This window comes from Hippopotamus amphibius, chromosome 2 (assembly GCF_030028045.1).
Source record: "Hippopotamus amphibius kiboko isolate mHipAmp2 chromosome 2, mHipAmp2.hap2, whole genome shotgun sequence".
Lineage (NCBI taxonomy): Eukaryota > Metazoa > Chordata > Mammalia > Artiodactyla > Hippopotamidae > Hippopotamus > Hippopotamus amphibius.
In genome coordinates, this window is record NC_080187.1 from 51,120,436 (window position 1) to 51,148,223 (window position 27,788).

The 27,788-nt window shown below is 49.7% G+C and overlaps 1 protein-coding gene across 5 annotated transcripts in view; it reads left to right on the forward strand.

The window, feature by feature from the left end:
• APBA1 (amyloid beta precursor protein binding family A member 1) overlaps window positions 1-25,767 on the forward strand; it is a 213,308-nt gene extending 187,541 nt beyond the window's left edge. For all 5 annotated transcript variants that reach the window (XM_057724622.1, XM_057724621.1, XM_057724625.1 and 2 more), the window contains 7 exons: window positions 531-617; window positions 1,257-1,442; window positions 5,500-5,679; window positions 8,536-8,748; window positions 18,229-18,348; window positions 20,397-20,537; window positions 21,970-25,767. In XM_057724622.1, coding sequence (XP_057580605.1) covers window positions 531-617; window positions 1,257-1,442; window positions 5,500-5,679; window positions 8,536-8,748; window positions 18,229-18,348; window positions 20,397-20,537; window positions 21,970-22,041 — 999 coding nt within the window. In that variant the 3' untranslated portion in view covers window positions 22,042-25,767. The remainder of the gene's footprint in view (window positions 1-530; window positions 618-1,256; window positions 1,443-5,499; window positions 5,680-8,535; window positions 8,749-18,228; window positions 18,349-20,396; window positions 20,538-21,969) is intronic.
• The last annotated feature ends 2,021 nt before the right edge of the window (window positions 25,768-27,788 follow it).

Sequence of the window (27,788 nt, forward strand, 5' to 3'; positions counted from 1 at the left end):
CGCACTTACTGGGGTGGCTTCAGGAGTGGGTACTGCTTCTGTGTTGCTGTGACGTGTGGAAACATGAAGACCCTCTTACCAGAACCGCCTCCAACTGCCTGGTTTGCACCTGCTGTAAACACTGTCCCCCATCACTTGAGCAGGAGCAAACTCTGACTTCTCCAGGGTCCTGGGGGTATGAGTCAGTCGCCCTTATTCCTTCAATCTTTTGGGCTCTGAAACCCTTGAAGAAAGTGCCAGTCGCGATCATTGTTCACAGAGTCAGGTCTGCTGCAGTGAGTTACCGCTTCCATGGCGGAAGAGGCAAAGGGGAGTCTGCGCTTCTCTCTGTAACCTGGAGATGCTCACTCCCGTCCCTGTGTCCATCCTCTGTGTGGTCCCTTCAGCTTCGGCAGTCTGATTCTGAAGTCTGCATCGCTGTTCTGGTGACTGTGTCTCGATGCCTCTGTGTGTGACCTAACCTTGCTCCCACGCGCCTGGGTCAGAGTCGTGTATTGAGCTCTCCCTTGGTGCTCACTTTTCCTTCTCAGGCTCCTGAAGGCGAATCTCAGCCAATGACCGAGGTGGATCTCTTCATTTCTACCCAGAGAATCAAAGTATTGAACGCCGACACGCAGGTATTAGCTGGCTTCCATCTGCCTCGGGGGTGAAGGTTAGCATGGCAGCTAGGAGACTGTGCCCTTGTCTGTAGAGCAGCTGTCCCCAGATGCTGGCTTCCACCCGTGCTGGAAGCTTGTGTCTGCAGTGCCTGCTGCGGGGCTGGGGGATGCGGGGTGGGGAGGGACTGGATAGGGAGGGTTGGGGCTGTTAAAGATCAAAGGAAAAATAAGCCTTGGATATTGTTTGCTAGTAATTCTCACAAGTTTTTATCAGAAGACTCCCTAACTTGAACAGATTAGCCTTTTAAGAAATTTTGTTTAAAATCACACATACACACAAACAGAATACAGCCATCGCATGCAGATTTTTTATCTTTTAACTTCCCCACCAAAGATTCTGCTGGTTATAAAATGATTGAAATTCCTTTCCACGTACCACAGACCACCCCCTGCTCTGGGTTCTCATGAGCCAAGGGAATTTCTCCCAGGCCTGGGGGGTGCACATAAATCTGCCAGCAGGGTGTTTTCAGTGAGCCCCGGAGCACCTCCGCCCCCTACGTGTGGACCACAGCTGGCTGGGCTGTGGGGGTGGCAGACTCTCTTGTGGGTCGTCAGACGCTGCACTGGATTTACCGTCCCCTCCCTTCTGTCCTCCAGGAGACGATGATGGACCACCCGCTGAGGACCATTTCCTACATCGCAGACATCGGGAACATCGTTGTGCTGATGGCCCGCAGGCGGATGCCCCGCTCCAACTCCCAGGAGAACGTGGAAGCCTCCCACCCATCCCAGGATGGAAAAAGGCAGTACAAGATGATCTGCCACGTCTTCGAATCGGAGGACGTAAGGGTGGCCTCCCCTCTGTGCGATCTGGGCTGCCCTCGGGTGGCCAGGTTCCCTCTAGTTCTCAGAACCTTAATCATCTGTGAGACAGATACTTATTGAGCACTTCCTACACGTCAAGCACTGTTCTAGTGCTAGGGATATAAGACTGAGTAAAACAGACGAGGCACTCATTGTAAAGGTTGTAGAGAGACAGAAAATAAGTAGATAAATATATTTAATATAAAGTTAGGTAGTGGAAAGTTTGATAAGGAAAAACTAGGTGAAGGGATAGAGGAGCAGGAGCTATTTCAGATAGCGTGATGAATAGAGTTTCTTTTTATATATAGATCAGCAGGAGAATCTCTCCGCTTTTAAATATTTATTTGATTGCACTGGGTCTTAGTCGCAGCAGGCAGGCTCCTTAGTTGAGGCTCATAGGCTCCTTGGTTGCAGCATGCACGTGGGATCTAGTTCCCGGACCAGGGATCGAACCTGGGCCTCCTGCATTGGGAGCGCAGAGTCTTATCCACTGCGCCACCAGGCAAGTCCCCCAAACTCCTTTCTGAGGTGACATTTGAGCAGGGACCTGAGTTGAGAGTGAGGAAAGAGCAGGTGCAGAGGCCCTCAGGCAGGGGCCTGCTGGTGTAGTTTGAAGCAAGGAAGCAAGCCACTAGAGAGAAGGAGAGAAGGGTGGGAAGGGTTTAGCCAGACCCGTAAGGGCCCAAACAGGTCTCACCTGGTCACTAGAGCCTTTGGGGAGGACAGTTCTTGGCTGTGCAGGATTGCTGTTTCCTAACAAGAAAGCTAGCATCCCTGCCCCTACCCACCAGAGGGCTAGAGCACCCGCCACCCACTCCTTAGCAAAACCAGCAGCTCCTCCAGTCACAAAGCTAGTGATTCCTAATGCCCATCTCTCCAGGTGATAAAGTCAACAGAGGAAATCAGTTTACAACAGAGGTGGAGCCCATTCTTCCATTCAGCCTTCTTATCCAGTTGTCCCTAAAACTGCTGGCGAGGCCACCAGGCTTCAAGTTATGTTAGCACCGTGCTTCTCCCAAAGCTCAGCAGGCCTTGGAAACTTCCTCCAGGCCAGGGCCACAACTCCATGATGGTTGGTTTTTTTTTTTTCCCCGCTTTTTTTTGTTGTTGTTCTTTTTTTTTTTTTTTTTTTTCTGGCCAAGCTACAAGGTTTTTGGGATCTTAGTTCACTGACCAAGGATCATATCTGAGCCGTCAGCAGTAAAGTGCGGAGTCCTAACCACTGAACAGCCAGGGAATGTCCCCCCACAATGGTTTTGAACTGTAGAGCCTCCCTGAGAGACCCATGTCAGTGCAATTGACTGGACTAATTTTTCTTCCTGCAACAGTGGAATAAGCCTGTGAGAAGCCATACATCTCATATTGAGCAGAGGGCCCTTATCTACTTAAAGAAAATTGCCTATGGAAGCCTTGGCTCCTTAAAAGAGGCCATTTTTCTCCAGGAGGGTGTTCATTGAGCTGCGGTAAATGGCTTTTGTCTGAAGTTAGGAGTCAGAGGCAAGTCTCCAGGGAACCAGAGCTGTCATAGCTGTAGCCACAGATGGGAGGAAACACACTTTTATACCATCTTTTATTCTTCTGGTTCTCTAGAAAACAGCCCCAGGGACAGGGTCGCTGAGAAGGCAGAGAGCTTGAAGCACCTGTCCTGGCCGTTATCCCTGCTTTTTCTTTAAAACTGAGGCCAAACTTGCAAACTGGGAGAAAATGAGTTTAGAAGGTTCTTGTAAAGTTCCAAAGGAGTTACGTTTAGAATCTTAAGTTTCATGTGTCCTGCAGGCCAGTGAGAAGGTGGAGTTAGCTCTGCTCACCAGGCACGAGGGTCCTGGTACAACCCTCTGCCGTTTCCCCAGTACCATCTCCCCAGTCTTGGTGCTTCTGAGGAGGGCTTTCTTTCCCTTGGGGCTCCTTTGGGTCTGTAGGGGGAGATGACAAAGGGGAGGAAGGAGGAAGCAAGAGAGGACCTAGGAGTCTTACTTGCTTCCAAAGCCCAGGACAGAGGGGAAAGCATGGGCTGCAGAATGGGGAGAAGTGGATGTGAATCCTGCCTCCATGTACAGGCCGTGCAGCTGCTGAGCTTCTGTAGGATGGGCTGCCGTGTGGCTCAGGTAGACACGGCAGGGATATCAGTAGCCTGTGTGTTTGCCCGGTGCATCTGCTCGTGACGGCCGGGAAGTCCGATGGCCATGTTCTCAGACATACTTTTTTCAGTTCCTCTGCTCACATGATCCTCTGGTGCCCACAGCGGTGCCCCGGCAGGAGGCAGGGTTGTGGTCCTTGATGTGACTTGTGGCGTGTGACGTCACCAGATTCTCAGAGTGAGAAAGGTTGAGCATTTCTTTCCCGACGGCCAGCCACACAGAAAGTTCTGATGTCACTGTTAATTAGCTGCTTTCAGCAAAAATTACCAAAGGTAGGGAAAGGAGGAGTGGAGATTAGAGTTGTGTGTGTTTGAAACATTGCCCTAGAGCTTTCTGTTGTTTTGTGGGCCTTCTACCCACTAGAGTTTGACAGCAGAGTCCCAGTGGTGGGCAGGAGGTGGGCTCCAGAATCAGGTCGTCAGGATTCTCAGCCCCCACTGCCACCCCAACTTAAGCTCTCAACCGCTTTTCCTGATCTGCCCAATGGGAACAAATAAAACAGATCCACAGTTCCAAAATCTGAGAGCTCTGAGAAACAAAGGGGATTTCTGTACTCAGTTGGCTGATAAACCTGCTCTGAGCTGCCGTGAGACACTTTATAGGATTTGTCCAGCTTACCGTGAGTCTTACACATTTTGTTTCAGGAATTTTACTGTGTTTAGGCACTGCTCCAGGCTCTAATGGGGCTTTTACACAATGTATGATAAATGCACCCTGTAACCTTTCTAATCTTTGAGCATTTCTGAATTCTGAAATACTGCCTTCAGAACTTAGAATGAGGGCTTATGGACCAGTCATCCTTACATCATAGACTTGATGTGAGGATTTTTGTGTTGGTGCTTATATAGCATTTAACACAGCACAGGCTCAGTTGATGCGGGTTCTCCCAAGTTGTAATGTTGATCCATTAATGTAAGGAAAAGTTATCAAAGCGCAGTGCAGGAGAAAGTACAATAGAAGCAGAGTTCCCGTCCTGTGAGCTGTATGACCTTGAACAGGCTCCTTCACGTCTCTGGGCCTCAGCCTCCTCACCTGGAAGATGCAGGGTTGGACTAGATCAAGGTTCTCAATTCTGTTGGACCCAGCAATCCCTTTACATAATAAATATTTTGTAATGTCCCATTCGTAGATAATATGAATGAAATGAAATTCATGGATAACATAGCCTCTCTTTTTGAAAAAACTTTCACAAAATAACCAAAGTATTGCCATAAATATGACACAAAGGAGAAATAAAAGGAAAGCAAGCTAAAATAAGATAGGTTGATACACACACACACACACACACACACACACACACACACACGTAGAACCACCACACTCTACAGCCAGTGCAGGCTGATGGGGATGTGATTTATTGGCAGCCCACATCCCACGAACAGGATTGATGCTGATGATTTTCCAAAGTCACGAAGCTTACTCATGGTAAAGTGTTAGACAAGATACCGTCTTCTCACAATTTACATAATAGTTGTATTCTTGGAATGTTCAATGTGTACTAGAGTGTGCAGTTAAAGTCTTGTGTTTTTATTCTATAGAGTTTAATACCAGCCTCAGGTAATTAGACATAGGTGTTAAATGTACATGAATGTCCAGTGGGATATCTGAAAATTGTGCAGGATGTGGAACAACTCGTCCTGTGTAGGACTGTCCCTTGCACGGCAGTAAGTCCAGCATCTCTGACTTCTGTCCACCAAATGCCAGGAGCTCCCTTATGACCATTGTCATATTCAAAAATGTCCCCACTCAGTTGGAAAATGACCTCTAGCAGGCACTGCTGCCCTGTGGAGACCCACTGGGCTAGCTGCTGCCTAGGGCTCCATAGTCCTGAGGGACCCAGGTCTCCCACTAGCAGCGCTGCCCTGTTGACCTCTGTCTTCCCTCCGGCTCCTCTCCAGGCCCAGCTGATCGCACAGTCCATCGGGCAGGCGTTCAGCGTGGCCTACCAGGAGTTCCTCAGGGCCAATGGGATTAACCCCGAAGATCTCAGCCAGAAGGAGTACAGTGACCTGCTCAACACCCAGGACATGTACAACGATGACCTCATCCACTTCTCCAAATCGGAAAACTGCAAAGATGTAAGTACCTTCCTGAAGCTGTTCTCTGAGCTGGGCCAGCAGCGTCCGCCCGCGGTAGAAGTGCAGGCGGAGTGGCCGGGTTGAAGAGTGTGGTCAGGCCCACCTCTGGCTCCCCTCACATGAGGCCTGATAATTAAAGACTGCAGTTGAGGGCCACGGCCAGTGAGGCAGGGCGTCCTCTGCTCCCTGCAGTCCAGAGCTGACTTTGGGGTGGGTTTCAGAGGCAGACAGGACTTGAACCCTGCCCTTACCAAGCCCGCAGTCTAGGAAAGGGCACGAAAGATGGTGCTGATACAGGCACTGGTCAGAGGCAACTGTGCTTGGCAGATTGGAGCCTGTCTGAGCTCTCTGGTATCAGATGATAAGTGCTCTGCGCCCCCAGGGACCAAACTCTGCGTGGTGTCTGGAGGAAAACCGGGCCATCTGGTCTGAGGTCTGGGTATTCTTTCTTTTAATGTTTTACTTTTTTTTTTTTTTTTTGATGTGGACTATTTTTTTTACGTCTTTATTGAATTTATTACAATATTGCTTCTGTTTTCTTATGTTTTTTGGGTTTTTTTGGCCACAAGTCACGTGGGATCTTAGCTCCCCGACCAGGGATCAAACCTGCACCCCCTACGTTGGTAGGCGAAGTCTTAACCACTGGACTGCCAGGGAAGTCCCTGAGGTCTGGATATTCTTTGGAAAGTGCAGAGGGTGGGGCCAGAGTAACAGTAGTTTGAGTGTCCAAAAGCTCAGGAATTGTCCCGGGAGCCGTGAATGAGGCCGCGGCGCTGGAGCAGGGATTGTGCATAGGAAGGGATGTGAAGAGGCCAGCACGGGCCTCGGGTCAGAACTGGAGGGCTTGATGGTCCAGCTGAGGTGAGGGGCCAGGACTTTATCCACTAGATGTGAGAAAGTGGTCTTTTTAATCCACTAGTGAATGTTAAGTGTCCTAGGCTGCCTGGTAGCAGAGGCTGAGATGGGAGTTTTGTTTTGTTTTTTAATAAATTTATTTTTTTTTTTATTTATTGGCTGTGTTGGGTCTTCGTTGCTGCACACGGGCTTTCTCTAGTTGCTGAGAGCAGGGGCTACTCTTCATTGTGGTGTGTGAGCTCCTCATTGTAGTGGCTTCTCTTGCTGTGGAGCACGGCTCCAGGCACGTGGGCTTCAATAGTTGCGGCAAATGGGCTCAATAGTTGCGGCTCACGGGCTCTAGAGCACAGGCTCAGTAGTTGTGGCACACGGGCTTAGTTGCTCCATGGCATGTGGAATCTTCCCAGAGCAGGGCTCGATCCTGTGTCCCCTGCATTGTCAGGTGGATTCTTAACCACTGCACCACCTCGGAAGTCCCGAGATGGGAGTTCTTGTTCATGGGTTTGGGGGGAGGGTGCACTCAGGAAAAAGTGAGTGTGAGCAGCAGGGTGGTGGGGATGCCAAGGAAGAATGTGGCCTTGCTGGAGATGGCATCATTCTGATCCAAAGGGTCGCTCCAGGTCACACATCGCAGGACAGTCTTGTCCCACCTGGAGCCAAAAGATCTGGCAGGCCTTTGTACCCTGTGCTAATCAGTCACTGACACCAAGGTCAGACAGAGGTGTGTGAGTGTGCTTGGGCTGCTGTAACAAAGTTCCCCAGACTGGGGGGCTTCAACGACAGAAATGTACTGTCTCACAGTTCTGGAGGCTGGAAACCCGAGATCAAGCTGTCCGCAGAGCTGGTTCCTTCTGAGAGGAAGATCCATCCCAGGCCTCGCGTTTGCTTGTGGATGGTCATCTTCTCCCTCTCTTCACTCTGCATGTCTCTATGTCCAAATTTCTCCCTTTATATAAAGATACCAATCATATTGAACGAGGACCCACCCTAATGATTTTATTTCAACTTGATTGCCTGTGAAAAGACACTGTCTCCAAACAAGGTCATATTTGGAGGTACTAGGAGTTGGGACTCCAACATATGAATTGGATCGGGGGGGAGGGGGTGCTACACAATTCGACATGTGACGGGTGGTGTCTCCCATTTGGCTTCGGGCAGCTCTCCAGGGGAGGGGCCAGCTGTGAGCCTCAGCAGCAGGCGTGGAGAGGGGCACCAGCCCGTGAAGGGGGCTTTGTCAGGCCCCAGCGGCCCCCACTGCAGTGTGTGTTGGAGCGTATGTGGATCTGTGAACATGAATGAGTAAATACATACTCTCTGTTGGGCGCTTCCAAGAAGCATCTTACCCTTCTGTGGTGTGTCTGCCTTACCAGACTGCACGCATCCAAAACCAACTCCCGGCTTCTCTGCCTGGCCGGGGAAAGCCATAAAAAAAGTATGCATATCATGGTCTTTCTGTTTCTGCACTTCCAACCTTTTTTTTTTTTTTTTTTTTTTTTTTTTTCATTTTTCTCAGTTTTCTCCTTTCAGAGAAGTGTTTTTATAATGCATATTTATTTTTAACTCAAGAATCTTAAATTGTTGGAGAGAATTTGTGAGGCACTGTGGAACAGGGGACCTGTGCATAGAATCTGAAAGCTATTCTGGAAACCATAAGACACCACCCAAACCCCCGCCTACATGATCTCTTCCCCGCTTCACTGGGGACTATAGGAAAAAAACCAAAACAAAACAAAACATGGTGCCCCTTGTGGTTGTATTACCAAGGCAAGATTGCTTATATGGAATAAGAATTATAAAAAAGGGTATGGGCCTACGTGACATCGTTTCTTACAAACTCCAAATGCCATGGAATATAGAGGAGACAGGACTGGTTTGGGTTGGAGTCCTCAGGGAAATGTCTGTCATGTTTAGTCAAGGCAGGAAGAGGGGAAATGCTTTGATTTCTGTTGCTGCCCCGGATGGTTGCTGATGGAGGCTTTCTCCATGTTTTCCTCCTTTCAGGTCTTCATAGAGAAGCAGAAAGGGGAAATCCTAGGTGTGGTGATTGTGGAGTCTGGCTGGGGGTCCATCTTGCCCACCGTGATCATAGCCAACATGATGCACGGAGGGCCGGCGGAGAAATCGGGCAAGCTGAACATTGGGGACCAGATCATGTCCATAAACGGCACCAGCCTGGTGGGCCTGCCTCTGTCGACCTGCCAGAGCATTATTAAGGTAACTGGGAAAAACCAAATTCTATTGTAGACCTGAAATGACATGGAGTTATCAACATTTGAGCATATTCTAAGTGTCCGGCACTGAGAAGGACACAAATGCAAAAGGCATGGACTTACTCTTGGGTTGTTTACCATCAAGTTGCTACTTACAGATTCCTCCCAGAAATTGTTTTTAGGTCAGGGATGGTATATTTGGCTCACATAGCACCACTCACTAACACCATGCCCTCGCAGACATCATTAATCAATCACAGCACTCTCTTCCACTAAACCCACACTCAGCCTCAACAGAATGTTCCTCAGTAGTCGAGAAAATCACTTGTAGTCAGCTAGGTGTACTTGTGGTGACTTGCCATCCCTGTGACGAATCACAGAAATCCTTCAGACCCCAGAGCACTTTCCTTCACTGTGATCCAGGTGAGTGTATCCTGCCCAGAGCCTGCATAACACGATCCACACAAGCCAAGTAAAAGGAAGGAAACTGGTACCATCTGTATACTGCTTCTAAAACCTGAACGTAATGACTTCTTGTTCAGCCTGAGTTGATGCTGTTGGGTAAGGCAGAGCAGAGCTGCTTAAAGGAAAATTAATGTGAGTATTTGAGAGGAAGAAATTAGATTTTCTTAGAAATGAAGCATCCATGTGTAGTCTCTTGAGCACATTGGAACTTGCTGATTGCATGGCCAGTAGGAACAAGGATATTTTCCCTCTACTAACAGTATCTCTAGACCCTACTAGCTCTGTACCAAGCACTGTGATACAGGCAGACTAGGATCCTGTGACTTTTCTTTGGTCCTTCAGGGTTTCTTGAAAGACTGTTAACTAGAACATAGCTCTGTGCGTGTGTGTGAGAGAGAGAGAGAGAGAGAATAAATATGAATTCATATAATAGTTATTCTAAGCAGAAGAAAATCACAAAAGACAGCATCCTTGGCCAAGGGGCCTGAGGTGGAGGGGAGGTCAAGGTAAGCGTATAGGCCAGAGATGGCTGCCTCTTTGGGCTTTTGGTGTTTTGTTTTGTTTTTTAATGTTATATAGGAATTCATCTTTTTTTCTTGCCTGCTTTTTTTTAATCAATAATTTTTATTGATGATTTATAATTTCTGCTGTATGGTAGAGTGATTCAGTTTTACATACATATATATATTCTTTTTTTAATATATTCTTTTCCACTGTACTTTATCATAGGATATTGAATATATTTCTCTGTGCTATACAGTAGGACCTTGTTGTTTATCCATTCTATATATAATTAGCTTACCTATGCTAACCCAAACCATCCCTCCCCCAACCCCCTCCCCCTTGGCAACCACCAGCCTGTTCTCTATGTCCGTGATTCTGTTTCTGTTTCATAGATAGGTTCATTTGTGTCATATTTTAGATTCCACATATAAGTGGTATCATATGGTATTTGTCTTTCCCTCTCTGACTTACTTCACTTAGTTTGATAATTTCTAGGTCCATCCATGTTGCTGCAGATGGCATTATTTCATTCTTTTTCATGGCTGAGTAGTATTCCACTGTATATATGTACCACATTCTTCTTTATCCATTCATCTGTTGATGGACATTTAGGTTGTTTCCATGTCTTAGCTATTGTGAATAGTGCTACTATGATCATAGGAGTGCATGTATCTTTTTAAATTATAGTTTTGTCTGGATATATGCCCAGGAATGGGATTGCTGGGTTATTTGGTAATTCTATTTTTAGTTTTCTGAGGAACCTCCATACTGTTTTCCACAGTGGCTGCACCAATTTACATTCTCACCAGCAGTACAGGAGGGTTCCCTTTTCTCCACACCGTCTCCAGCATTTGTTGTTTGTAGACTTTTTAAGGATGGCCCATCTTGACTGGTGTGAGGTGGTAACTCATTGTAGTTTTGATTTGCATTTCTCTGATAATTAGCAGTGTTGAGCATCTTTTCACGTACCTATTAGCCATCTATATTTCTTCCTTGGAGAAATGTCTATTTAGGTGTTCTGCCCATTTTTTGATTGGGTTTTTTGTTGTATGAGCTTTTTGTATTTTTGGAAATTAAGCCCTGGTGGATCACATTGTTTGCAAATATTTTCTCCCATTCTGTAGGTTGTCTTCTCATTTTGTTTTGCCTCTTTGTTTTTAATGAAACAAAGTCTAAATCCTCATAAGATAATGACACGCAGAAAGAAATAGTCCTTTTTGGCCTCATTTCTTTTTGTTACATCTTAAACTTATATAAATTCTACCTCTTGCTTAGCATACATTAAAGATAAGATTAAAGGACCTGCTTTGAACATGCATATTCATTCAGATGTGTTTAATTGGGCTTCTGTTAGGCTGAGCTGAACTGTGGAGAAGCCAGAATGACAGCGTGCACACAGAGGATAAGTTATAATGGAAAGGGTTCAGTGGGCCATAATGGCAACATGGAGGTGAAATGCTAAGAGCATTTAGCGTGTGGGGGGAGAATCTTACCTAATTTTTAAGGTGGGCCTTGAAGGAGGAGTTAGATTCAGGTGGATAGCAGAAAGGAAAGTGGCCTTTGGGAGTTTCTGCTGGAATTGTTGGATGGTGGACTGGCTTTGTGGTGGGGAGAGACAGTTCTGAGCCAGCCTGGGAAGGCTGATCTAGTGATGTGATGATGTGGAGAAGTCAAGAAGGGCCAGGAGTAGGGAGACAGCACCCACCCACACTTGGTTTCCCACTCACACATGCCAAGGTTCACAGATGCCCTTTCACACCGGGGAGCAAGTTACTTATTAAACACCTGTGTACATGTGAGAAACCACTGAGGGGCCATGGGAACCAGAGGTGCCTTAGACAGAACCTTCACCCCAAGGAGCTTGGCCTTGTTGGGCAGAAGTGAATGAAAGGACTGATGCTAACAGTGACTGAGGGCTGTGCTCCCAGAGCATTCTGAGAGTGTGTATGTTCACTCTCAGAACCCTGTGGCAGCCTTCTGTAGGGTACGTACTGTTGTGCAAGTTAGGAAACAGGCACATTCGAGATCACACAGTGTGTCAGTAGTGCAGCCAGGTCACTCGGCCACCCTGAGGCCATTCCAGCAGTGTCTGTTGTCAGACCCTGGGGCAGTGGTTGTTAACCTCAGGATCCTGACCCCTCCTGGGGGACATTTGGCAGTGTCTGAAGACAGTTTGGGTTGTCTCACTAGGGAGAAGGAGTTGCTACTGGCATCCAGTGGGTGGCGGTCAGGGATGCTGCCAGATATCCTACGATGTACAGGACGGTCCCTACAACAAAGGACTGTCCAGTCCACATGTCAACAGGTTGAGAAAGCCTGCCTTCAGGAGATAGTTCAGGGGTGGGAGAGAAATCTGGAGAAAGGGAGGTCGGTGAGGGAGGGTGGGGAGTTGATCTACATCTGGAAGGGTTTGGGGAGGGGGAGCCAGAAGAGGGGATGACTTGAGTGCAGGTGGGGCTGGGGCCCGGGTGGGAATAAGCAGGGCTTTCTGGGGTCTGGCAAGGCTGCGTGCTCGAGCCCAGTACACACCTGCCCGGCAGTGCCCAGCCCTTGGCACTGGTCACCTCGCTTCCTCTTCATCAGAAAACAGCGCGTCAGGGAGGGCGATGGCACACGCCTGGTTCACAGATGGGTCATCAGCTACCCAGAAGGTACAGACAGCGTGCCCAGGACCCCGCAGCTGACAGAGTCCAGATCCCGCCTCCACCCCTCCATGCTCTGCACGAAGCAGGCAGGTGCGGGGAGGGAGGCAGTGAGACCCATGGTCTGCCTTCCCATGGTACCCCACGGGGACTGGTCTTTTGTCCAGTGCATCACACATCAAGGTGGAAACAGACTAGCACAGAGTGAAGTTGGCGCCCTGTCTGAGCAGTTTCCTAAGGGGAAAAGGTTTGTTTGTATGAGTAGCTGACCTTTGATGTCTGTAAATGGAGTCTTTCTGGAATGGGAAAATTAAAACGCCATGTGGTGATGAAAGAGATGTAACTGATGAAGATGGAGAGGAAGAAAGACAGCACCTTTGCGGCTGCCCTCGGCAGAGACATACTTAGCGGGCAGGCCCCAGTTAGGACACAGCTGCCCTTCCTTGGTGCTGCAGGATGTGCTGCCGTGTTGAATGGAAAAGTGCGATTGGCCCAATCATATCCGCCTCCCTCCCCCTCCCCCTCCCCGAGAGTTTTCCCACTGATTTCAGCTGGAGTTGCCAGTACTGAATGAGGGTGTCTAATGGGTTGTATTCTTGTTTTTAAGTTCTCTAAAAACGTATCTTTTTTGCCTGCACCGGAGCAGGTGCTTCACACTGCCCCACCGCCACCCCCAGGTGACTGCAGGGGAGCGTTCCGGGCTTCTTCTAGGCTTCACATTCATATTGCTTGTTTCAGTGTCGTGTCAGTGCTCCTTGCAATGAGTTTAATGAGCAGCTCTCATCCTGGTGAATCGGTGTTTTGCAACCTTTGATTCAATCACCCAGGGATCTTGTTAAACTGTAGGTTCTGATTCGGCAGGTCTAGGGTGGGATTCTGCATTTTCAGCAAACTCCCCAGTGATGACATCGCCAGTCTGGGGCTTTGAGAAACAAGGGTCTAAAGCCGAGTGTTCTGTGTCTTGCCACTTTAGTGCATGTTGACCTTTTCTCCCCCTGGTTATAGGGAATAGAGGATGTTTCTAGAATGGATTACAGGTATTGACTTATTTTCACTACTTTCTTCCCTGGCTCTTATTTTTCCTCTCAGAGTTCCTAAAGCATAATTATTGGTAGGCGACGCATGTTAGCAGATCACCTGTTCATGCCATCGCCTTCACGGTCCTGCCCTCCAGACTTGTTTTCCTTTTGAAACTAGAGCACCTCTTCCTACCTTCCACAGGATCATCACAGGTCTGCTTTCCCGTTGCTATAGAGACCATTCTGGCTTCTCACCTCTCCCATCCCCTCTTCCCTACTCTCCCCTCCCACCATATTTCTTAATTTGCTGCACCATTCCACTGTTGTCATGGGGATGAAATGACCATTTATGTAATTGGCACCTCCCGTAAAGTGGCAGCTGAGAAATCCAAGTTAATGGGACCCAACTTGAAGCACTGACGAGGAACAGCAGAGGACGTTCGTGGTCTGGTTGTTTCAAATTGCCATCTCTCTGGGCTTCGTCTTGCAGCAGATATCCCCACTCTAGAAATTCTTTCACTGAGGGACAAATCAGCATCTTAACTCAATGCACACAAAAGAACCCGCCAGAGTGATGTGAACTTTTTAGGTAATGTGGAGAAAATAGAGCCATTTTCTTGCTTTTCAGGAGCTCTCCAAGGGTTTCCTGTACCTGCAGACATACCTGAACAACCCCAGTGGTCCATAGGTATAGACATTTAAAGCAGGTAGCTTTGTCAGGAGGGTTGTGTTTCTGACAACGTGCTCCTCGTTCTCGGCATCCTTTGCTCTCATTTCCCACACGCTTCTGGTGTCGGGGTGTGTGATGTGGAGAGAGAGAGGGGGAGGGACTCTGGCCGCCCTCCCTGTGCCCGCAGCCCTCCCCTGAGCTCCCGGAGGCCTGGCTCCGCCAACTCCCAGCACCTAACGCATGTCTTGGCACATGGCAGGTCATCCTTCGATATTTACTGATAGAGTGCTGAAGAGGCGGCCCTCAAGGGAGAGAGGAATATATGCACACGTGGTAACTCAGCGACACCTGCAAGAGAGAGGCCGATTTGTAATGTTAGAAATAGCTGTTTCTAAACATGGTGGTGGAGATGTGGTGGTGTCAGCAGACATGCTTAGGAATGAATAAAAATGTATAACAGGGGCTGAAATCCTAGCAATGAGAAGTGGAAGAGCCCTTAGTGGATTTCAGCATTTGTTTTGAAGATGTGGAGACTGAGGTAGAAGAAGGTAGAATGGAGGATGTGAGACCCCATGGGCTGTGGTGGCAGAAACACAGTGGGAGCCCAGGTCTCCTGACACAGCGGAGGCCTCTTCACCCAGCTCCACTGGTCCCATTCGGGGCAGAATTCCAGCGCCTCCCCCTCCCCCGTGAGCAGGGGTGACGGGACCTGCCATCTGTGGGAGGCCTGGATGTCCGCAGACTTCCTTCACCCCAGGAGATCGCCCTCACCTCATTCCGTTGCTCTCATTTGAAAACATTTCTTGAACCAGAGACGCTTCCTAGAGCTGTTCCAGAAACCACGGGGCGATGCTGGTAACAGCTGCCTGCACGTGCACACACGCCACCACCAGCCAAGTCACAGCCATCGGAGGCTCCAGTCATGCAGTGAAACAGCAACTCGGGACGCGGAGGAAGCCGCTGGAGGTGGGGAATTAGAGTGACCCCTCAAAACTCACACGTTGAGAGGACAAACTGGAATCGTCCAAAGGAAAGTGGGGCAGCCAGGGGGCAGGTAGTCTCGCCAGGTAGGAGAGTAAAGTGAAAACACGGCCCCGTGCGAAGCTGGGATGAAAGGTTGGGGGCCCCGGTTCATCCTTCCGTCACTCTCCCTGGCTTCTCTGTTGAGCAGGCCTTGCTCATCAGTCACACACGCCCTCCCATTGTCTCTGTGGGGAATCACGGTGTCGGAGAAAACGCTCTGGGTTTGTATACAAATAGACCTGGGACAGAATCTTGCTGTGGGTGAACTTGGGTGAGTTGTGGAGCCACAGTTTCCTCTTCTATAAAAGGGGCATAATCAGAGCTGCCAGTTGGTCGAGGAGATAAAGGAGACAGCTCCTGTGACTCTCCAGGTCGGTGCCTGGCAGCAGTCAGCGTGCAGGGACAGGCGGTTCGGCTGGTTTCATCACCAGGATGGGTTTTGGTGGACAGTGACCGCAGAGGTACTCACACACGTGGGGTAGCTGACTGGGCACCAGGCCACCCGGCTCTCTGTCACCTTCACCCTGGCATTGCTAGTCCATGCTCTCACAGAGCATACCGGCCACAGGTGTGACTAGTACACTGACGCCTTTCATCATCCCTGAGTGCAGGTGAGTTCATCGTTCTGCGGCGATGGTCTACACCACTTGTTCTCAAGATTGAATGTATCACGAGGGAGTGTGTATCAAGTCACCAGGAAGACTTCTTAACACGCAGGTTGTTGGGTCCCACCCCTGGAGTTTCTGATTCTGTAGGTCTGGGTGGACCTCAGACTCGGCATTTTTTTAACTGAAGTATAGTTGATTTGCAGTATTGTGTTAGTTTTAGATGTACAGCACGGTGATTCAGTTATCCATATGTATAACTGAATATACACAATTATATGATATATAACTGTATATATGTATACAGTTATATATTCCTTTTCAGATTCTTTTCCCTTACAGGTTATTACAAAATACTGGGCATAGTTCCCTGTGTTATGCAGTAGGTCCTTGTTGGTTATCTATTTTACATATAGTAGTGTGTATATGTTAATCCCAATCTCTTAATTTATCCCTGTGCCCACATTGCATTTCTAACAAAAGTGGCCTGGGGCTGCTGGTGTTGCTGGTGTGGGGTCCCCACTTTGAGAACCTGTTGGCCAAGCGTAATAAAACCAGAGAACCAGAGGCCAAAAAAGCCCCTATCCATCCCTCAGTCTAAAGCTTATCTTCATTACTTAGAAGCCAAAGGTGTGTGGGTCACTCCTGCCACTCAGAGGGGCAAGTCACACTCTCGCCACGAATTCTGTTGGCACTGAAGTCATCGAACACCACTTTCACCTCTCTGCTTGGTAAGGTGCTTGTGAGGAAGGCAGAGGCCCCGTCCCAATCCTGACCGCACCAAGCCTCGGACGGGGCAGATTTAATGTCCGTGTCTGCGTCCTCATCCGTAAAACGTGAAGCAGAAGTCCTGACCTCCCACAGAGAGAGAGAATTGGCAGACTGGTCGGAGAGTGACAGTTGGCAGCAGAGGCTGTGGGATGTACAGATTCCTGTTGATAGAATAAGAGGCGATCACCCTTCAGGCCGAAACAGATTTGCTCTTGTCCTCCCGGGCCTCTCTTTCCCCTTCGCGCGTAGAGGGCACACACGGCACCCATCTGTGAATTGATGGGGGGGCATCTCCAGGGGATACTGAGGACTTGGCGGAACAGAGCCCTCCTTTACCTGTCCCTCCTCTGCTGGCTGCTCTCTCCCGAAGGAGAGGATGTCCACTCACCCCACAGGACCATCTTTTAGGAAGAGCTTCTCCCCTCAGCCCTTTGGAGGAGAGGACCTGTGGCAGGCCTGGCGCTTTTCCCAGTCAGCTGGCCTCGCGAGCTGGGAGTCCAGCGAGGCGGGCATCGGACAGGGATGCTGAGTCCTCCGTGTCTCAGCCCTCCAAGCAGGGCCTCAAGCCCCCAGCCGTGTGGTCTCTCTCCCCCCGCCTTTTTCCCTGCGTGCCATGACTGAAGCAGGTTGGAAAGCACCTGCTCTTGGCCGTTTGGTCTGGACCGTCCAGCAAGCGGGAGTTGCCTGAGGCAGAGCACACAGCCTGGGGAGATGCGGGAGGGAAAGGTCATTTCAGGACTGAGGTACTTTTGTCTGGCACCTTCCTCTTGGGTGAGGCTCGCGTGTCGGTGGTGGGACCAGCAGGAGCAGAACCTTCCCACCACCTGAGTGAGGGAACGTGTAGCTTTGTGATGATTTTCCAGGGGTGCGCCTGCGCAGAGCTGGACTCTGGTCCCTGCTGAGCGTGCGTTCAAGGGGCAGGAAGACAGGCCTGAGCTCAGCTTAGAGCAGAGTGGGGTAGAGGAAGCTCTCTAAACAGGCTCAGAAACCAGACGGAGTCCCTCTTTAAGAACCAGCTTTGCCTCTATACTCCATTCCGATTTTGAAGGAGGGATGAGTTACCAGGGAGCGTGAAATCGGAGATGATCTCCAAGCCATATTTCCTTCTGCTTCCCTCTCCACCAACACTGCTCCTACCACTCTCTTCATTCTCCCAAGGAGGCCTTCCCTGCCATCCTGCCTCTGCACCCTGCTTCTCCCCAGGTGCTCACGGGAATGTTGATAAACTGTAAAATCCCTAATAGGCAGAGAGAATGGGGAAGCAGGAGCGTCAGGGGCCAGAGACAGCAAGCCCCGAGGAATTGGGCCGTTGCTGTAAATTAGTTGTTCTTTATCAGAAACGGAGGAATTGCTACGAGTATGCCTTTCAGAGAGAAAGTTCCTTTCGCGCTTGTCTCTCACCTGACCAGGAGAGAGATTGTGCATCCTTCATCTTTCAAGCCAAAAAGCACATGTGGCAGTTTTCCTCTTAGCTGCACAGACAACCATTTTTTTTTCAGATGCCTTGAACGCGGCCCATGTCCCAAAATGAAGACATTGCCCGCAGAAACTGGTCTCTGCATGAGATGAAAGGGCTTTGTGTAAACCTGGTGGTTTTCTCCCCTAAATGGACAGTGTCGCCTGGTCTCCCTGGTTCGGGTGCTGTCCAGCTGGACGCAGGGCACTGCAGGCGTCAACAAAGCCAGGCAGGCTCAGTGCAGCATCTTTTGCATTTGGTGCTGTCTGCCTTTATCTCGTGTCCACCTCGGCGGTCATCGAATACCCTGTGCTTTATTCACATTCCAGGGCTTGAAGAATCAGGCCCGGGTCAAGCTGAATATCGTGAGGTGTCCACCGGTGACCACCGTGCTGATCAGGAGACCAGACCTTCGCTATCAGCTGGGCTTCAGCGTCCAGAACGGAATCGTAAGTACAGCCCCTTGCATTTTCCAAAAGCCTGACACACACAGTCACAGCCCGGGGTTTGGGTTTTTTGGGTATTTTCTTTTAGAGCTGGTCCGTTCGCAGGAAGAATCCAGCAAGAGAGGGACAAGTGGGTGAAGGCAGACTCACTCCCTCCGTGGGCAGGGAATTCTGTGCCTTCCACGGGACACGAGAAGGGCCCTCCCAGAGCCGTGGTGCCTGGAGGCCAGCATCTCTGTGATGTGCAGGGTGGCCCTCCCAGCTGCCCACTGGAGGTAGTTTGGGAAGTACCCACTTTCACCACTGCCTCGGGGGCCATCCCAGCGGCTTCCCAGGTGAGGGTGGGGGTGGAACCCTGGGAGCTGGGCTTCCAAACCCCTGGTATTTCCAGTGAGCAGCTCAGGCTGAGAACCTGGCCCTGTGAAGGTTACGCGTGAAAGACCTCTGCCTTGCTTTTTAACCTGAATTTGACACTTTGGGGAGAAAGAGTGCTTTCAGCACTTGGATGTCTGCCTTCAAATACGTCCTTTTTTCCCTTTGTGATAAAACATACACAACGTTAAGTTTGCCATTTAATCTATTTTTAAGCATACAGTTTAGTGCCTTTAAGTACATTCACGAAGCCGTTGTGACCATCAACACTGTCTATTCCCAGTACTTTTTCTTGATCCCAAACAGAAACTCTGTATTCAGTACTACTCCCTTTTTGTCCTGGTTTGCCTTGTTCTGGACTCATAATTCTGGGCTTTGGTGACAAATCTGAAACCTTCTTGATATTATAGATTTTGGACATGCCCTCCTTCTCTTTGCATTCATCTTTGCAGATAGAAAAACTATTATTTTTCCTCCCTTACACTTTAATTAATTTGTAAGTAATTAATTTTATCTCAAGTATGTCTTAAGGAATACCTTTGAAATTCCCCGTTGGAGCTGAAATATCCAGCCCACTTTATCTCTTCTTTGTATCCACATAGCCTCATTTCCTTCTTAAGAGAAGAGCCAAAGTTACTCCTTATAGTTTTGGTCTGACGTCCTGCTTTTATCTGTTTATACTTCTTTGTGTGCTTTGTTCATATTTGAATACTATTAGAAGTTGTTCAGATATTAACAAAGGGTTGTCATATAACAGATGTATGGCCCTCAGGACCCTGAGTGTTATCTAAAGTGTGGGAAGCACCTAAGCACCTGACCCCCCAGAGTACCTGACAAGCTGAAGGGTCCACACGCTCACGGAACGCATGTTGTCCCAAGATGCTGGTCTTGTCTGTGTAGGCTTGTAAAGAAGGGTGCACAGTTAGGAGGGAAAAGTGAACTTTGCACATCTAAACCATGTTCTTTTGGGAAAATCCCAGTGGCTTTGTGTGCGAGGTTGGGGGTGGCCGCACCCTGCAGGGCCGAGCCCGGAGCCCTCCACTGGCCTGCAGCCTCTGCTCACCACCCTGCCTGGCTGCACGGAGACGGAAAGCTAGGCCCGTTCTCGTTTCTGCCACAGAGGAGTTTGAGCAAGGACCGCTGAGTGGGGAAGACCGAAGGGAGCTTCCACCCTCCAGCTGGCCACACTCTGGAACACGAGGTGGGGGTTCTGGCAGGTTCTAGCCCCATTTTAACTCATGTAACTATGACCCTAAAAAGTGGGCTGCTAGCCTTACACAGTTCAGTGTTTGAGTCCCAGGTAATACTGCCTGTGTTACACAGGGTGACCGTTTTGAGAGCATTTGTAGCTCTGTGACAGGCCCAAACAGCTTTTTGCCAAGACCGAGCTGGGATGAAAAGTAGTCAGAAGTCACTGTGCAACGCAATCCAGTGATGTGCTACGTTCCCTGTGCAGAGTGCGTGAACGAGGGGGCCATCTGGGTGTCCAGAGGCCTATCTCTTGTAAAAAGAAACAGAGAGATGTACACATCCAAAGCCTGACCGTGGCAGCGTCTCAGAGATGAGAGTGCAGGGGGGCCAGGGGTGGGGGTTCTAGAAAAGACAGCCTCGTGCCCCCACCCGGTTCCCTAGCAGGCGGTGCCGCCCAGGATGGGTAACTTGGCCTTTGACTCTGATAGATCTGCAGCCTCATGCGAGGGGGCATAGCGGAGAGAGGAGGCGTCCGCGTGGGACATCGCATCATTGAAATCAATGGGCAGAGCGTGGTCGCCACCCCGCATGAGAAGATCGTCCACATCCTCTCCAATGCTGTGGGGGAGGTAAGGGAGGGGCTGGGGGTCCCCTGGTGCCCCCGCCCCATGCTCACCCTGGCCCTGAGCAGGCCTTCCGGGAAGCCCTCCTGAGTGTCCTTCCCTGGGCTGGACACACCTGCGCAACCAAACAGTCTGCCTCGGACCAGAATTTAAACCTAGTAACGAGTGGTTATCTTAGAGCCACTCCTCAACATCCCATCACATCACCCTCCGCCTTCTCCTCTGGCATCATTTGCCCACCTTCTCTTTTTATTTTTATTTTTTAAGATTTATTGTTTATTTATTTTTGGCTGTGTTGAGTCTGTTGCTGCACTCAGGCTTTCTCTAGTTGTGGCGAGCGGGGGCTACTCTTCACTGCAGTGTGAGGGCTTCTCCTTGTGGTGGCTTCTCTTATTATGGTGCACGGGCTTAGTAGCTCCACAACATGTGGGATCTTCCCAGACCAGGGCTCAAACCTGTGTCCCCGGCATTGGCAGGCAGGTTCTTAACCACTGCACCACCAGGGAAGTCCCCCACTTTCTCTTTATAGTTCTCGGATCTGGGCATCTTCTCTCCGTAGCTGCCCAAGTTCTCTCCATTTTTCCCAGCTAATCCCATCAAATGTTCCTGGAGGATTTTAAGTCTTAGATTCAAGTCTAATCAACAGCTCCCCGGGGGCAGCGCCTTGGTACAGCTGGGCTGGGCTCAGAACAGCTGTTCTGGGGCTGATTTCCTGCCGGGGGAGGGAGGGAGGCAGAAGCAGCCAAAACCCCACGGTGGTGCTCCTTCTGTTTTAAGGGTTTTCTCCTAAAAAAAAAAAAAAAGCCTGGTGAGAGCAAGAGCTTTGGGGAAAATAAACCACTTTACCTGGTTTTCACTGTTCACTCTCTATCACCCCTAACATTTTAGAAAGCCCATGCTTTCTGCTCTTCCTGGAGGCTGCCTGGTCAGGTCCCTGGTAGGAAAGGGGGGGACGAGGGGTATACCTTCAAAGCTGCCCCTGCTGCCCCAGGACTTCCCTGGTGGTGCAGTGGTTAAGAATCCACCTGCCACTGCAGGGGACACACGTTCGAGCCCTGGTCCGGGAAAATCCCACATGCCACGGAGCGAGTAAGCCCGTGAGCCACAACTACTGAGCCCATGTGCTGCAACTACTGAAGCCCGTGCACCTAGAGGCTGTGCTCTGCAGCAAGAGAAGCCACTGCAATGAGAAGCCTGTGCACCACAACAAAGAGTAGCCCCAGCTTGCCGCAACTAGAGAAAGCCTACACGCAGCAACAAAGACTCAACGCAGCCAATAAATAAAAATGAAATAAATTTAAAAAAAATAAATTTATTAAAAAAGAAAAGTGGCCCCATGGTGAGAGGTGCCGCCTCTCCCCCCAGCCCTGGGGCAGTGCCCACACAGCTCTCGGGGCCTCACCACCCCCCTGTTGCTCATGTGTGTTTCTGCCCTCAGATTCACATGAAGACGATGCCGGCTGCCATGTACAGACTGCTGACGGCCCAGGAGCAGCCCGTGTACATCTGAGGCCGCACCGCAGCCCTGCCGGGCGGCATGCATGCAGGACTCTCCTCACTTGTGGTTGTGTTTCTCGTGCTGCATCTGTGTGCCCACTGAGACATCCCCCTCTTATGCCCAGCACTCGGGTGGACACAGGAGGAAAAGAAGCCACAGAGATCTCCCTCTCTGCTCTCTGTCTCAAGTTTGCTTTTTTTTGTTTTTAATACCAGGAAAGTTTTGTGTGCACTCCCTTGAGGTTGGAGAACAGCCAGTATCCACCCAGAATCTGCCCAGGGCCATCCTGAAGGACCCTTGGGGGTCCTGAGGAGGGTTGTCACCGTCCAGGAAGAATCCTCTCTTCCCAAGAGGTGCAGACCTCTTAGAGGGAGCGCCTAGGGGCAGTGCAGAAGCCGATTCAGCAGTGCCTGTGTTCCCATCACTGCTCTCTGCTCTCCTCCAGTCTGTTTACGGGAATATGGCAGTAACAGGGAGGACCCGCCCGTGTCTTTATGAGTATGCCTGACCACCATGTACTTGGGGCATCATATGTTATTTCCGCCCAGAATTTCTGAGCCAACCTTATGCCTCTTCCATAGCTAGTTTTAGTTTCAACATAATTGTGTTTTCTAATATGAACGTTTTCACCCGAGGACAGAAGGGGAACTGCCATGGACAGGGATACCTTTGCGGTACAGAGGACTGGGCGATCCCGGGGCATCTGCGGCTTCCTGAGGTTACCAACCGTTAGATAAACACAGGCAGGTGCCTTCTGCCTCCTTCTACGTCACACGTACGTACACAGCCTCACTTGCATACATTTCACCCTACCCTCTTCCCTGCTGCCAGTGAGGCACTCAGAGCCCCTGGAAAACCCACTTCGCCTCCCTGCAAGGCCGCTTCCCCTGGCAGGCGAGGCCATCGGGGGCTGGTGAGCCCTGTCCCTGTGAGGCTAAGGCCCAGCCCCGCCAGCACCTCCTTGGCTTGAAGCGCTCTGGTAGACTCCCCTCACACCGCCACCCTAGCACACACACCCCACCCTGGGAGTCTGGGAAGGATGGACTGCACCCCTTGAAGGCGAGGATCTGGGTGGAATCGTGTTATGCTTCCTGGCCCAAGGTGGGACCAGCCTTGTTCTCCACTCAAGACCACGAGGCAGGATGTGACATTTCAGAGGCCGGAACAGCACATAAACCACAAAACTAAGGGGACAACCGTGACCTCAAGCGATGCCTAAAAATCCCCAAGTATGTTCCAGAAACATCTTGCTGCCTCGTGGGCCTGGAATAGCTTTTCTTTGGTGTGGAACATTATGTTTTATCAGGTGCCTCACGCCCATGGGTTTTATCTCAGTTCGGTGCAGGTATTTTAGTAACACCATGATGTTGAGCCAGTGTTCACCTACTCTTGGTCCAAAGAGCATTTTGTTTTCATGTGGGTGCGGCATGGCTTAGTTTGGTTTTTGTTTTGTTTCATTCGTGACCTCAGCAGAGACAGGGGAAGAGAAACTAATATATTTTGTGATATTAATATAGTCCCTGTTCTCGACATCTGGGCTATTCATGTTGTGTCTGTGGAAACAGGAATCTGGTGAGCACGTGTTGGGTAGCATGGATTTTATACGTCGCATGGAGGGAACTCAGAGAGGGAGAAAGTGAATGTGAAAAAGATTGTGAACAGGGACTTCCACCAGAGAGCTGTGCGGTCAGTGCCCATGGGACCTCTGGCCGTCTGAGTTTTCTGCTTGGAGTCAGGAAAGCCAGTTGTTTCAGTGGCATCACTTTCTGGACTCCCAGGGTGACCGTGGGACAGGCCCTGCTGAAGGGGGGCTGTGCCGCCCGCACATCCCTTTTAGGAAGGGGCTGCTCTTTCGCCAAGGGTCCAGGTTGAGGACCCCTGGACGACTTTTGAGGACGCTTAACTGAATGCTGCTGCAAGACCAGTCCCAAGGCTGACCCACCACAGGTGTGAGGAGCCGGGAACCTCAGCTCCGTTTACCAAACTGTAGTGTCTGATGACATATAATCAAATACTAAAGAGTCCTAAGTTCATCTTTCCTTTGCCAGAAAGAGTGGGTAAAACGGGAATGAAGCATTCTGGGTGGTATTTTCAGGCATGAGGAGCCTTGGGGAATCCCTGGAGAGACTCATGCCATCTGCTGCCAGGGAGACCGCTCAAGCCGCCTGCCAGGGCACCAGTTTAGAGGCCCCCTCCATCGGCCAGGGTACGGGAGCCCCGCCAGCACACCCCTCGGCAGCCTCCCATGTGGTTGCAGGGAAGTGTCGTCACCCAAAGCAGAGAAAAGACAGAACATCCTTCCTGTTGCTGCTGCACAGAAGTCTTGGGAAGTTTGACAGGTGTTGAAAAGGCCAGTTTGGTAAACTCTCCTAGAAGGCTAACATTTTAGCTTAAGACCACCCACCCCATACCTCTGTGTTCATAAAAGTGGCTCCTCATGCCCAGGTAGCGAATGTTTCTGTAGCTTGGGCAGGTTCAGCTGGCCGTAGTGTATTCTTTCCCTGCTCCCACTGGATGAAGGGAATCAGCCCACCTTCGGAAGTTAACCAAGGAGGCAGAATCTCAGTAGTAACTCCGTTCTTGAGAATCCCACAGGAAGTGGTGGTGTGTGTCCCTTCTGACATCCCAGTAATATAGATGTATATGTAAATATCTGAAACCCCATGTAACGGGGAAGACTGTGTACAGAGCAGCCTTTCCAAACATGGCCCTGGGCAAAAAGCCACTCTTGCTGCTTGACTAGGACCTGCCAGTGACTCAGCTTTGGGGACAGATTCCCAGATCTGTCTACCCATCCTGGTCCAGGCAGGATACACCAGAACCCACCCTACTTCCACCTTCTCAAATGTGAGCATTTCAGGGAGCCACCATCAGCCTTGGGTTCACGAGAGGATGAAGCCCTCAGAGACCAGTGCCTGGAGCCTGCTCCCCTCACCGGAGCGGCTCCTCTGGGCCTGGAGCCCATCGTGGGGCGCTGGGCTCCAAGTTCCAGCAGACGGGTCTGCTTTCTGAACATCGCCCATCAGCACTGGCCTCGGAGAGTCCCAGAGTAACCTACTACCTCCCCATCGCTCCCCGCCACCCCTGTTCACACCCGCCACCCCGTCCGCACGCAGTTGAGACCCACCCACGAGCCCTTCGTGGGTCCCTTGGCCCAGCGGTGAGGCTGTTACCAATGTTTACAACCAAGGGCACCTCCTCTTCGGTGTGTTTACTCTCCCTCTTACGAGGCCACTTGCCGGTTTGAGTTTCACGTCTGTCTGCTCCTTCCCTGGGTGAGGCCGACTTGAGCACACAACCCTGATCTTACGTCCCGACCCTCCGTCAGGGCAGTTGTGAGGACTGTGTGGGAAGGAAATTCCTTGTACATATTCAGCACAGCCCCTAGAGTATGAACTTGTACTATTGTTCTGTAAAGACGGTGAAATAGAGCTTATTGTAAAGCGTTGGGAGAAGTATAGTATTGTATTTGTAACAATATGGTTCTTTGTATACACAAAACTCAATGATCTCTATATATAAATATAAATAAATATATAAATAAGATATATATACACGTGAGCCTGGAATGTTGATGCCACACACCCACTGAATGTACTTCCTCTGACAGTCTGGTCACTGGGCTGGCCCACCCTCCCCTCCTCCGTACCGTTTTTGGGGGTTGTGATGTATTTAACGTGTTCTCTTCCTTTATTTAACTGAACGCTAATGTCTGTAAGAGTTGCCGCAACAATAAACAGGAACTTCACCTCTTGGCCCCGGCTGAGTGTCTTACTGCTTCGGGGGAGGACGAGGCTCCGAGTGGGGAAAGGTGTCATTGTCCCAGAAGGCCACCTCCTACCCTTCCCTCCTGCTCGCTGCCCAGAGCCCATTTCCTAAATGGGCAGGTTCTGTGACACCAACTTGGCTATGAAACACGACAGGCTGTGTCACCTGTTCAAGCTGATAATCTTCAGTCTTGTTGGCCTCCTTGGGGCGCACCGAATGGGAGAGGCAAACCCTCTGGACTCCTCAGTGAGCGAAGGGAAGTAGAGGTTAGTTACCTCCCTCAAGAAATGTCCAGTGAGGGCAGCTAGCCTTGGTTAAGTGGAGAGTGGAAGGAAAACTCTGTCCTGGCCCGTCTCCCCCACCTCACCTGGCTGAAGGCTCTTCTGGTGCTCTTTAAAATTCTGCTTTTTTACGCTTGCCGGGCATGACCTCCCTGCTGCCAGTGATGCACTGGGGGCGCCCGGTTCCCCAACACAGTATCCAGCCATGTTTCTAAAGCAAAATGCCCTTAATGCTTTTCCTCTGTGGACACCACTGCCCAGTCTTCCTGCAAAGCCGAGTCCCAGCCCTTCAGGTGTCATGAGTTAGGGCTGCTGAAAGCCTTTGTGCCCAGATGGTGTGCCTTGTACCAGGGGTCCTGTGGCAGCCTCCTGCGGCCTGGCCCCAGGGGCTTCCGCCCCACCTTTGTCCCCTCTCACAGAAGGCAGATCTCACCACAGAGATGTCTGCTGTTGAGGAAAGTGGAAAGAAAACACGTCTGACTGATGTGTGGAAAAGTCACAACTTGGAAAATAAGCAACAGCCCATCTTTTAGCACCTTCTACGTGCCAGGCACTGTTCCAGCCCTTTACACAGATTAACTGTTAATCCCCACAGCACCTCTAAGAGGTAGATGGCTGCTAGTATGCCCATTTTCTAGATAAGGGAACTGAGGCACAGAGAATTCAAGGACTTACGTGTTTTTTTCTTCCAGCTGCTCCCAGCTGTGCTAGGACTTCCTATTCCATCACAGCTGATGAACTCAGCATTCTACTTTTTGGTCTCTTGGTTCTTACACTGTTTTCTTTCCAGGTTCCTATCTTTTGCAAACCTCAATTCCTATTCATTCAAGCTGCCCCACCTCTTAAAAACTTAAGCATAAGACATGACACCATAAAACTCCTAGAAGAGAACATAGGCAGAACATTCTCTGATGTAAATTGTACCAATGTGTTCTTGGGTCAGTCTCCCAAGGCAATAGAAATAAAAACAAAAATAAACAAATGGGACCTAATCAAACTTATGAGCATTTGCACAGCAAAGGAAACCATAAACAAATTGAAAAGACAACCTACAGAATGGGAGAAAATATTTGCAAACAATGAGACCAACAAGGGCTTAATTTCCAAAATATACAAACAGCTCATACAGCTCAACAACAAAAAACCAAATAACCCTATCCAAAAACAGCAGAAGACCTAAACAGACATTTCTCCAAAGAAGAAATACAGATGGCCAATAGGCACATGAAAAGATGCTGAACATCACTAATTATTAGAGAAGTGCAAGTCAAAATTACAGTGAGGTACCACCTCACACCAGCCAAGATGGCCATCATTAAAAAGTCTACTAATAACAAATGCTGGAGAGGGTGTGGAGAAAAGCGAACCCTTCTGCACTGCTGGTGGGAATGTAAGTTGGTACAGCCACTATGGAGAACAGTATGTAGGTTCCTCAGAAAACTAAAAATAGAATTACTATATGATCCAGCAATCCCACTCCTGGGCATATATCCAGACAAAACCATAATTCACAAAAATGCATGCACCCTATGTTCACAGAAGCACTATTCACAATAACCAGGACATGGAAACAACCTAAATGTCCATCAACAGATGAATGGATAAAGAAGATGTGGTACATATATACAATGGAATGCTACTCAACCATAAAAAAGAACAAAATAATGCCATTTGGAGGAACATGTATGCAGAGAAAAACAAATACATTAT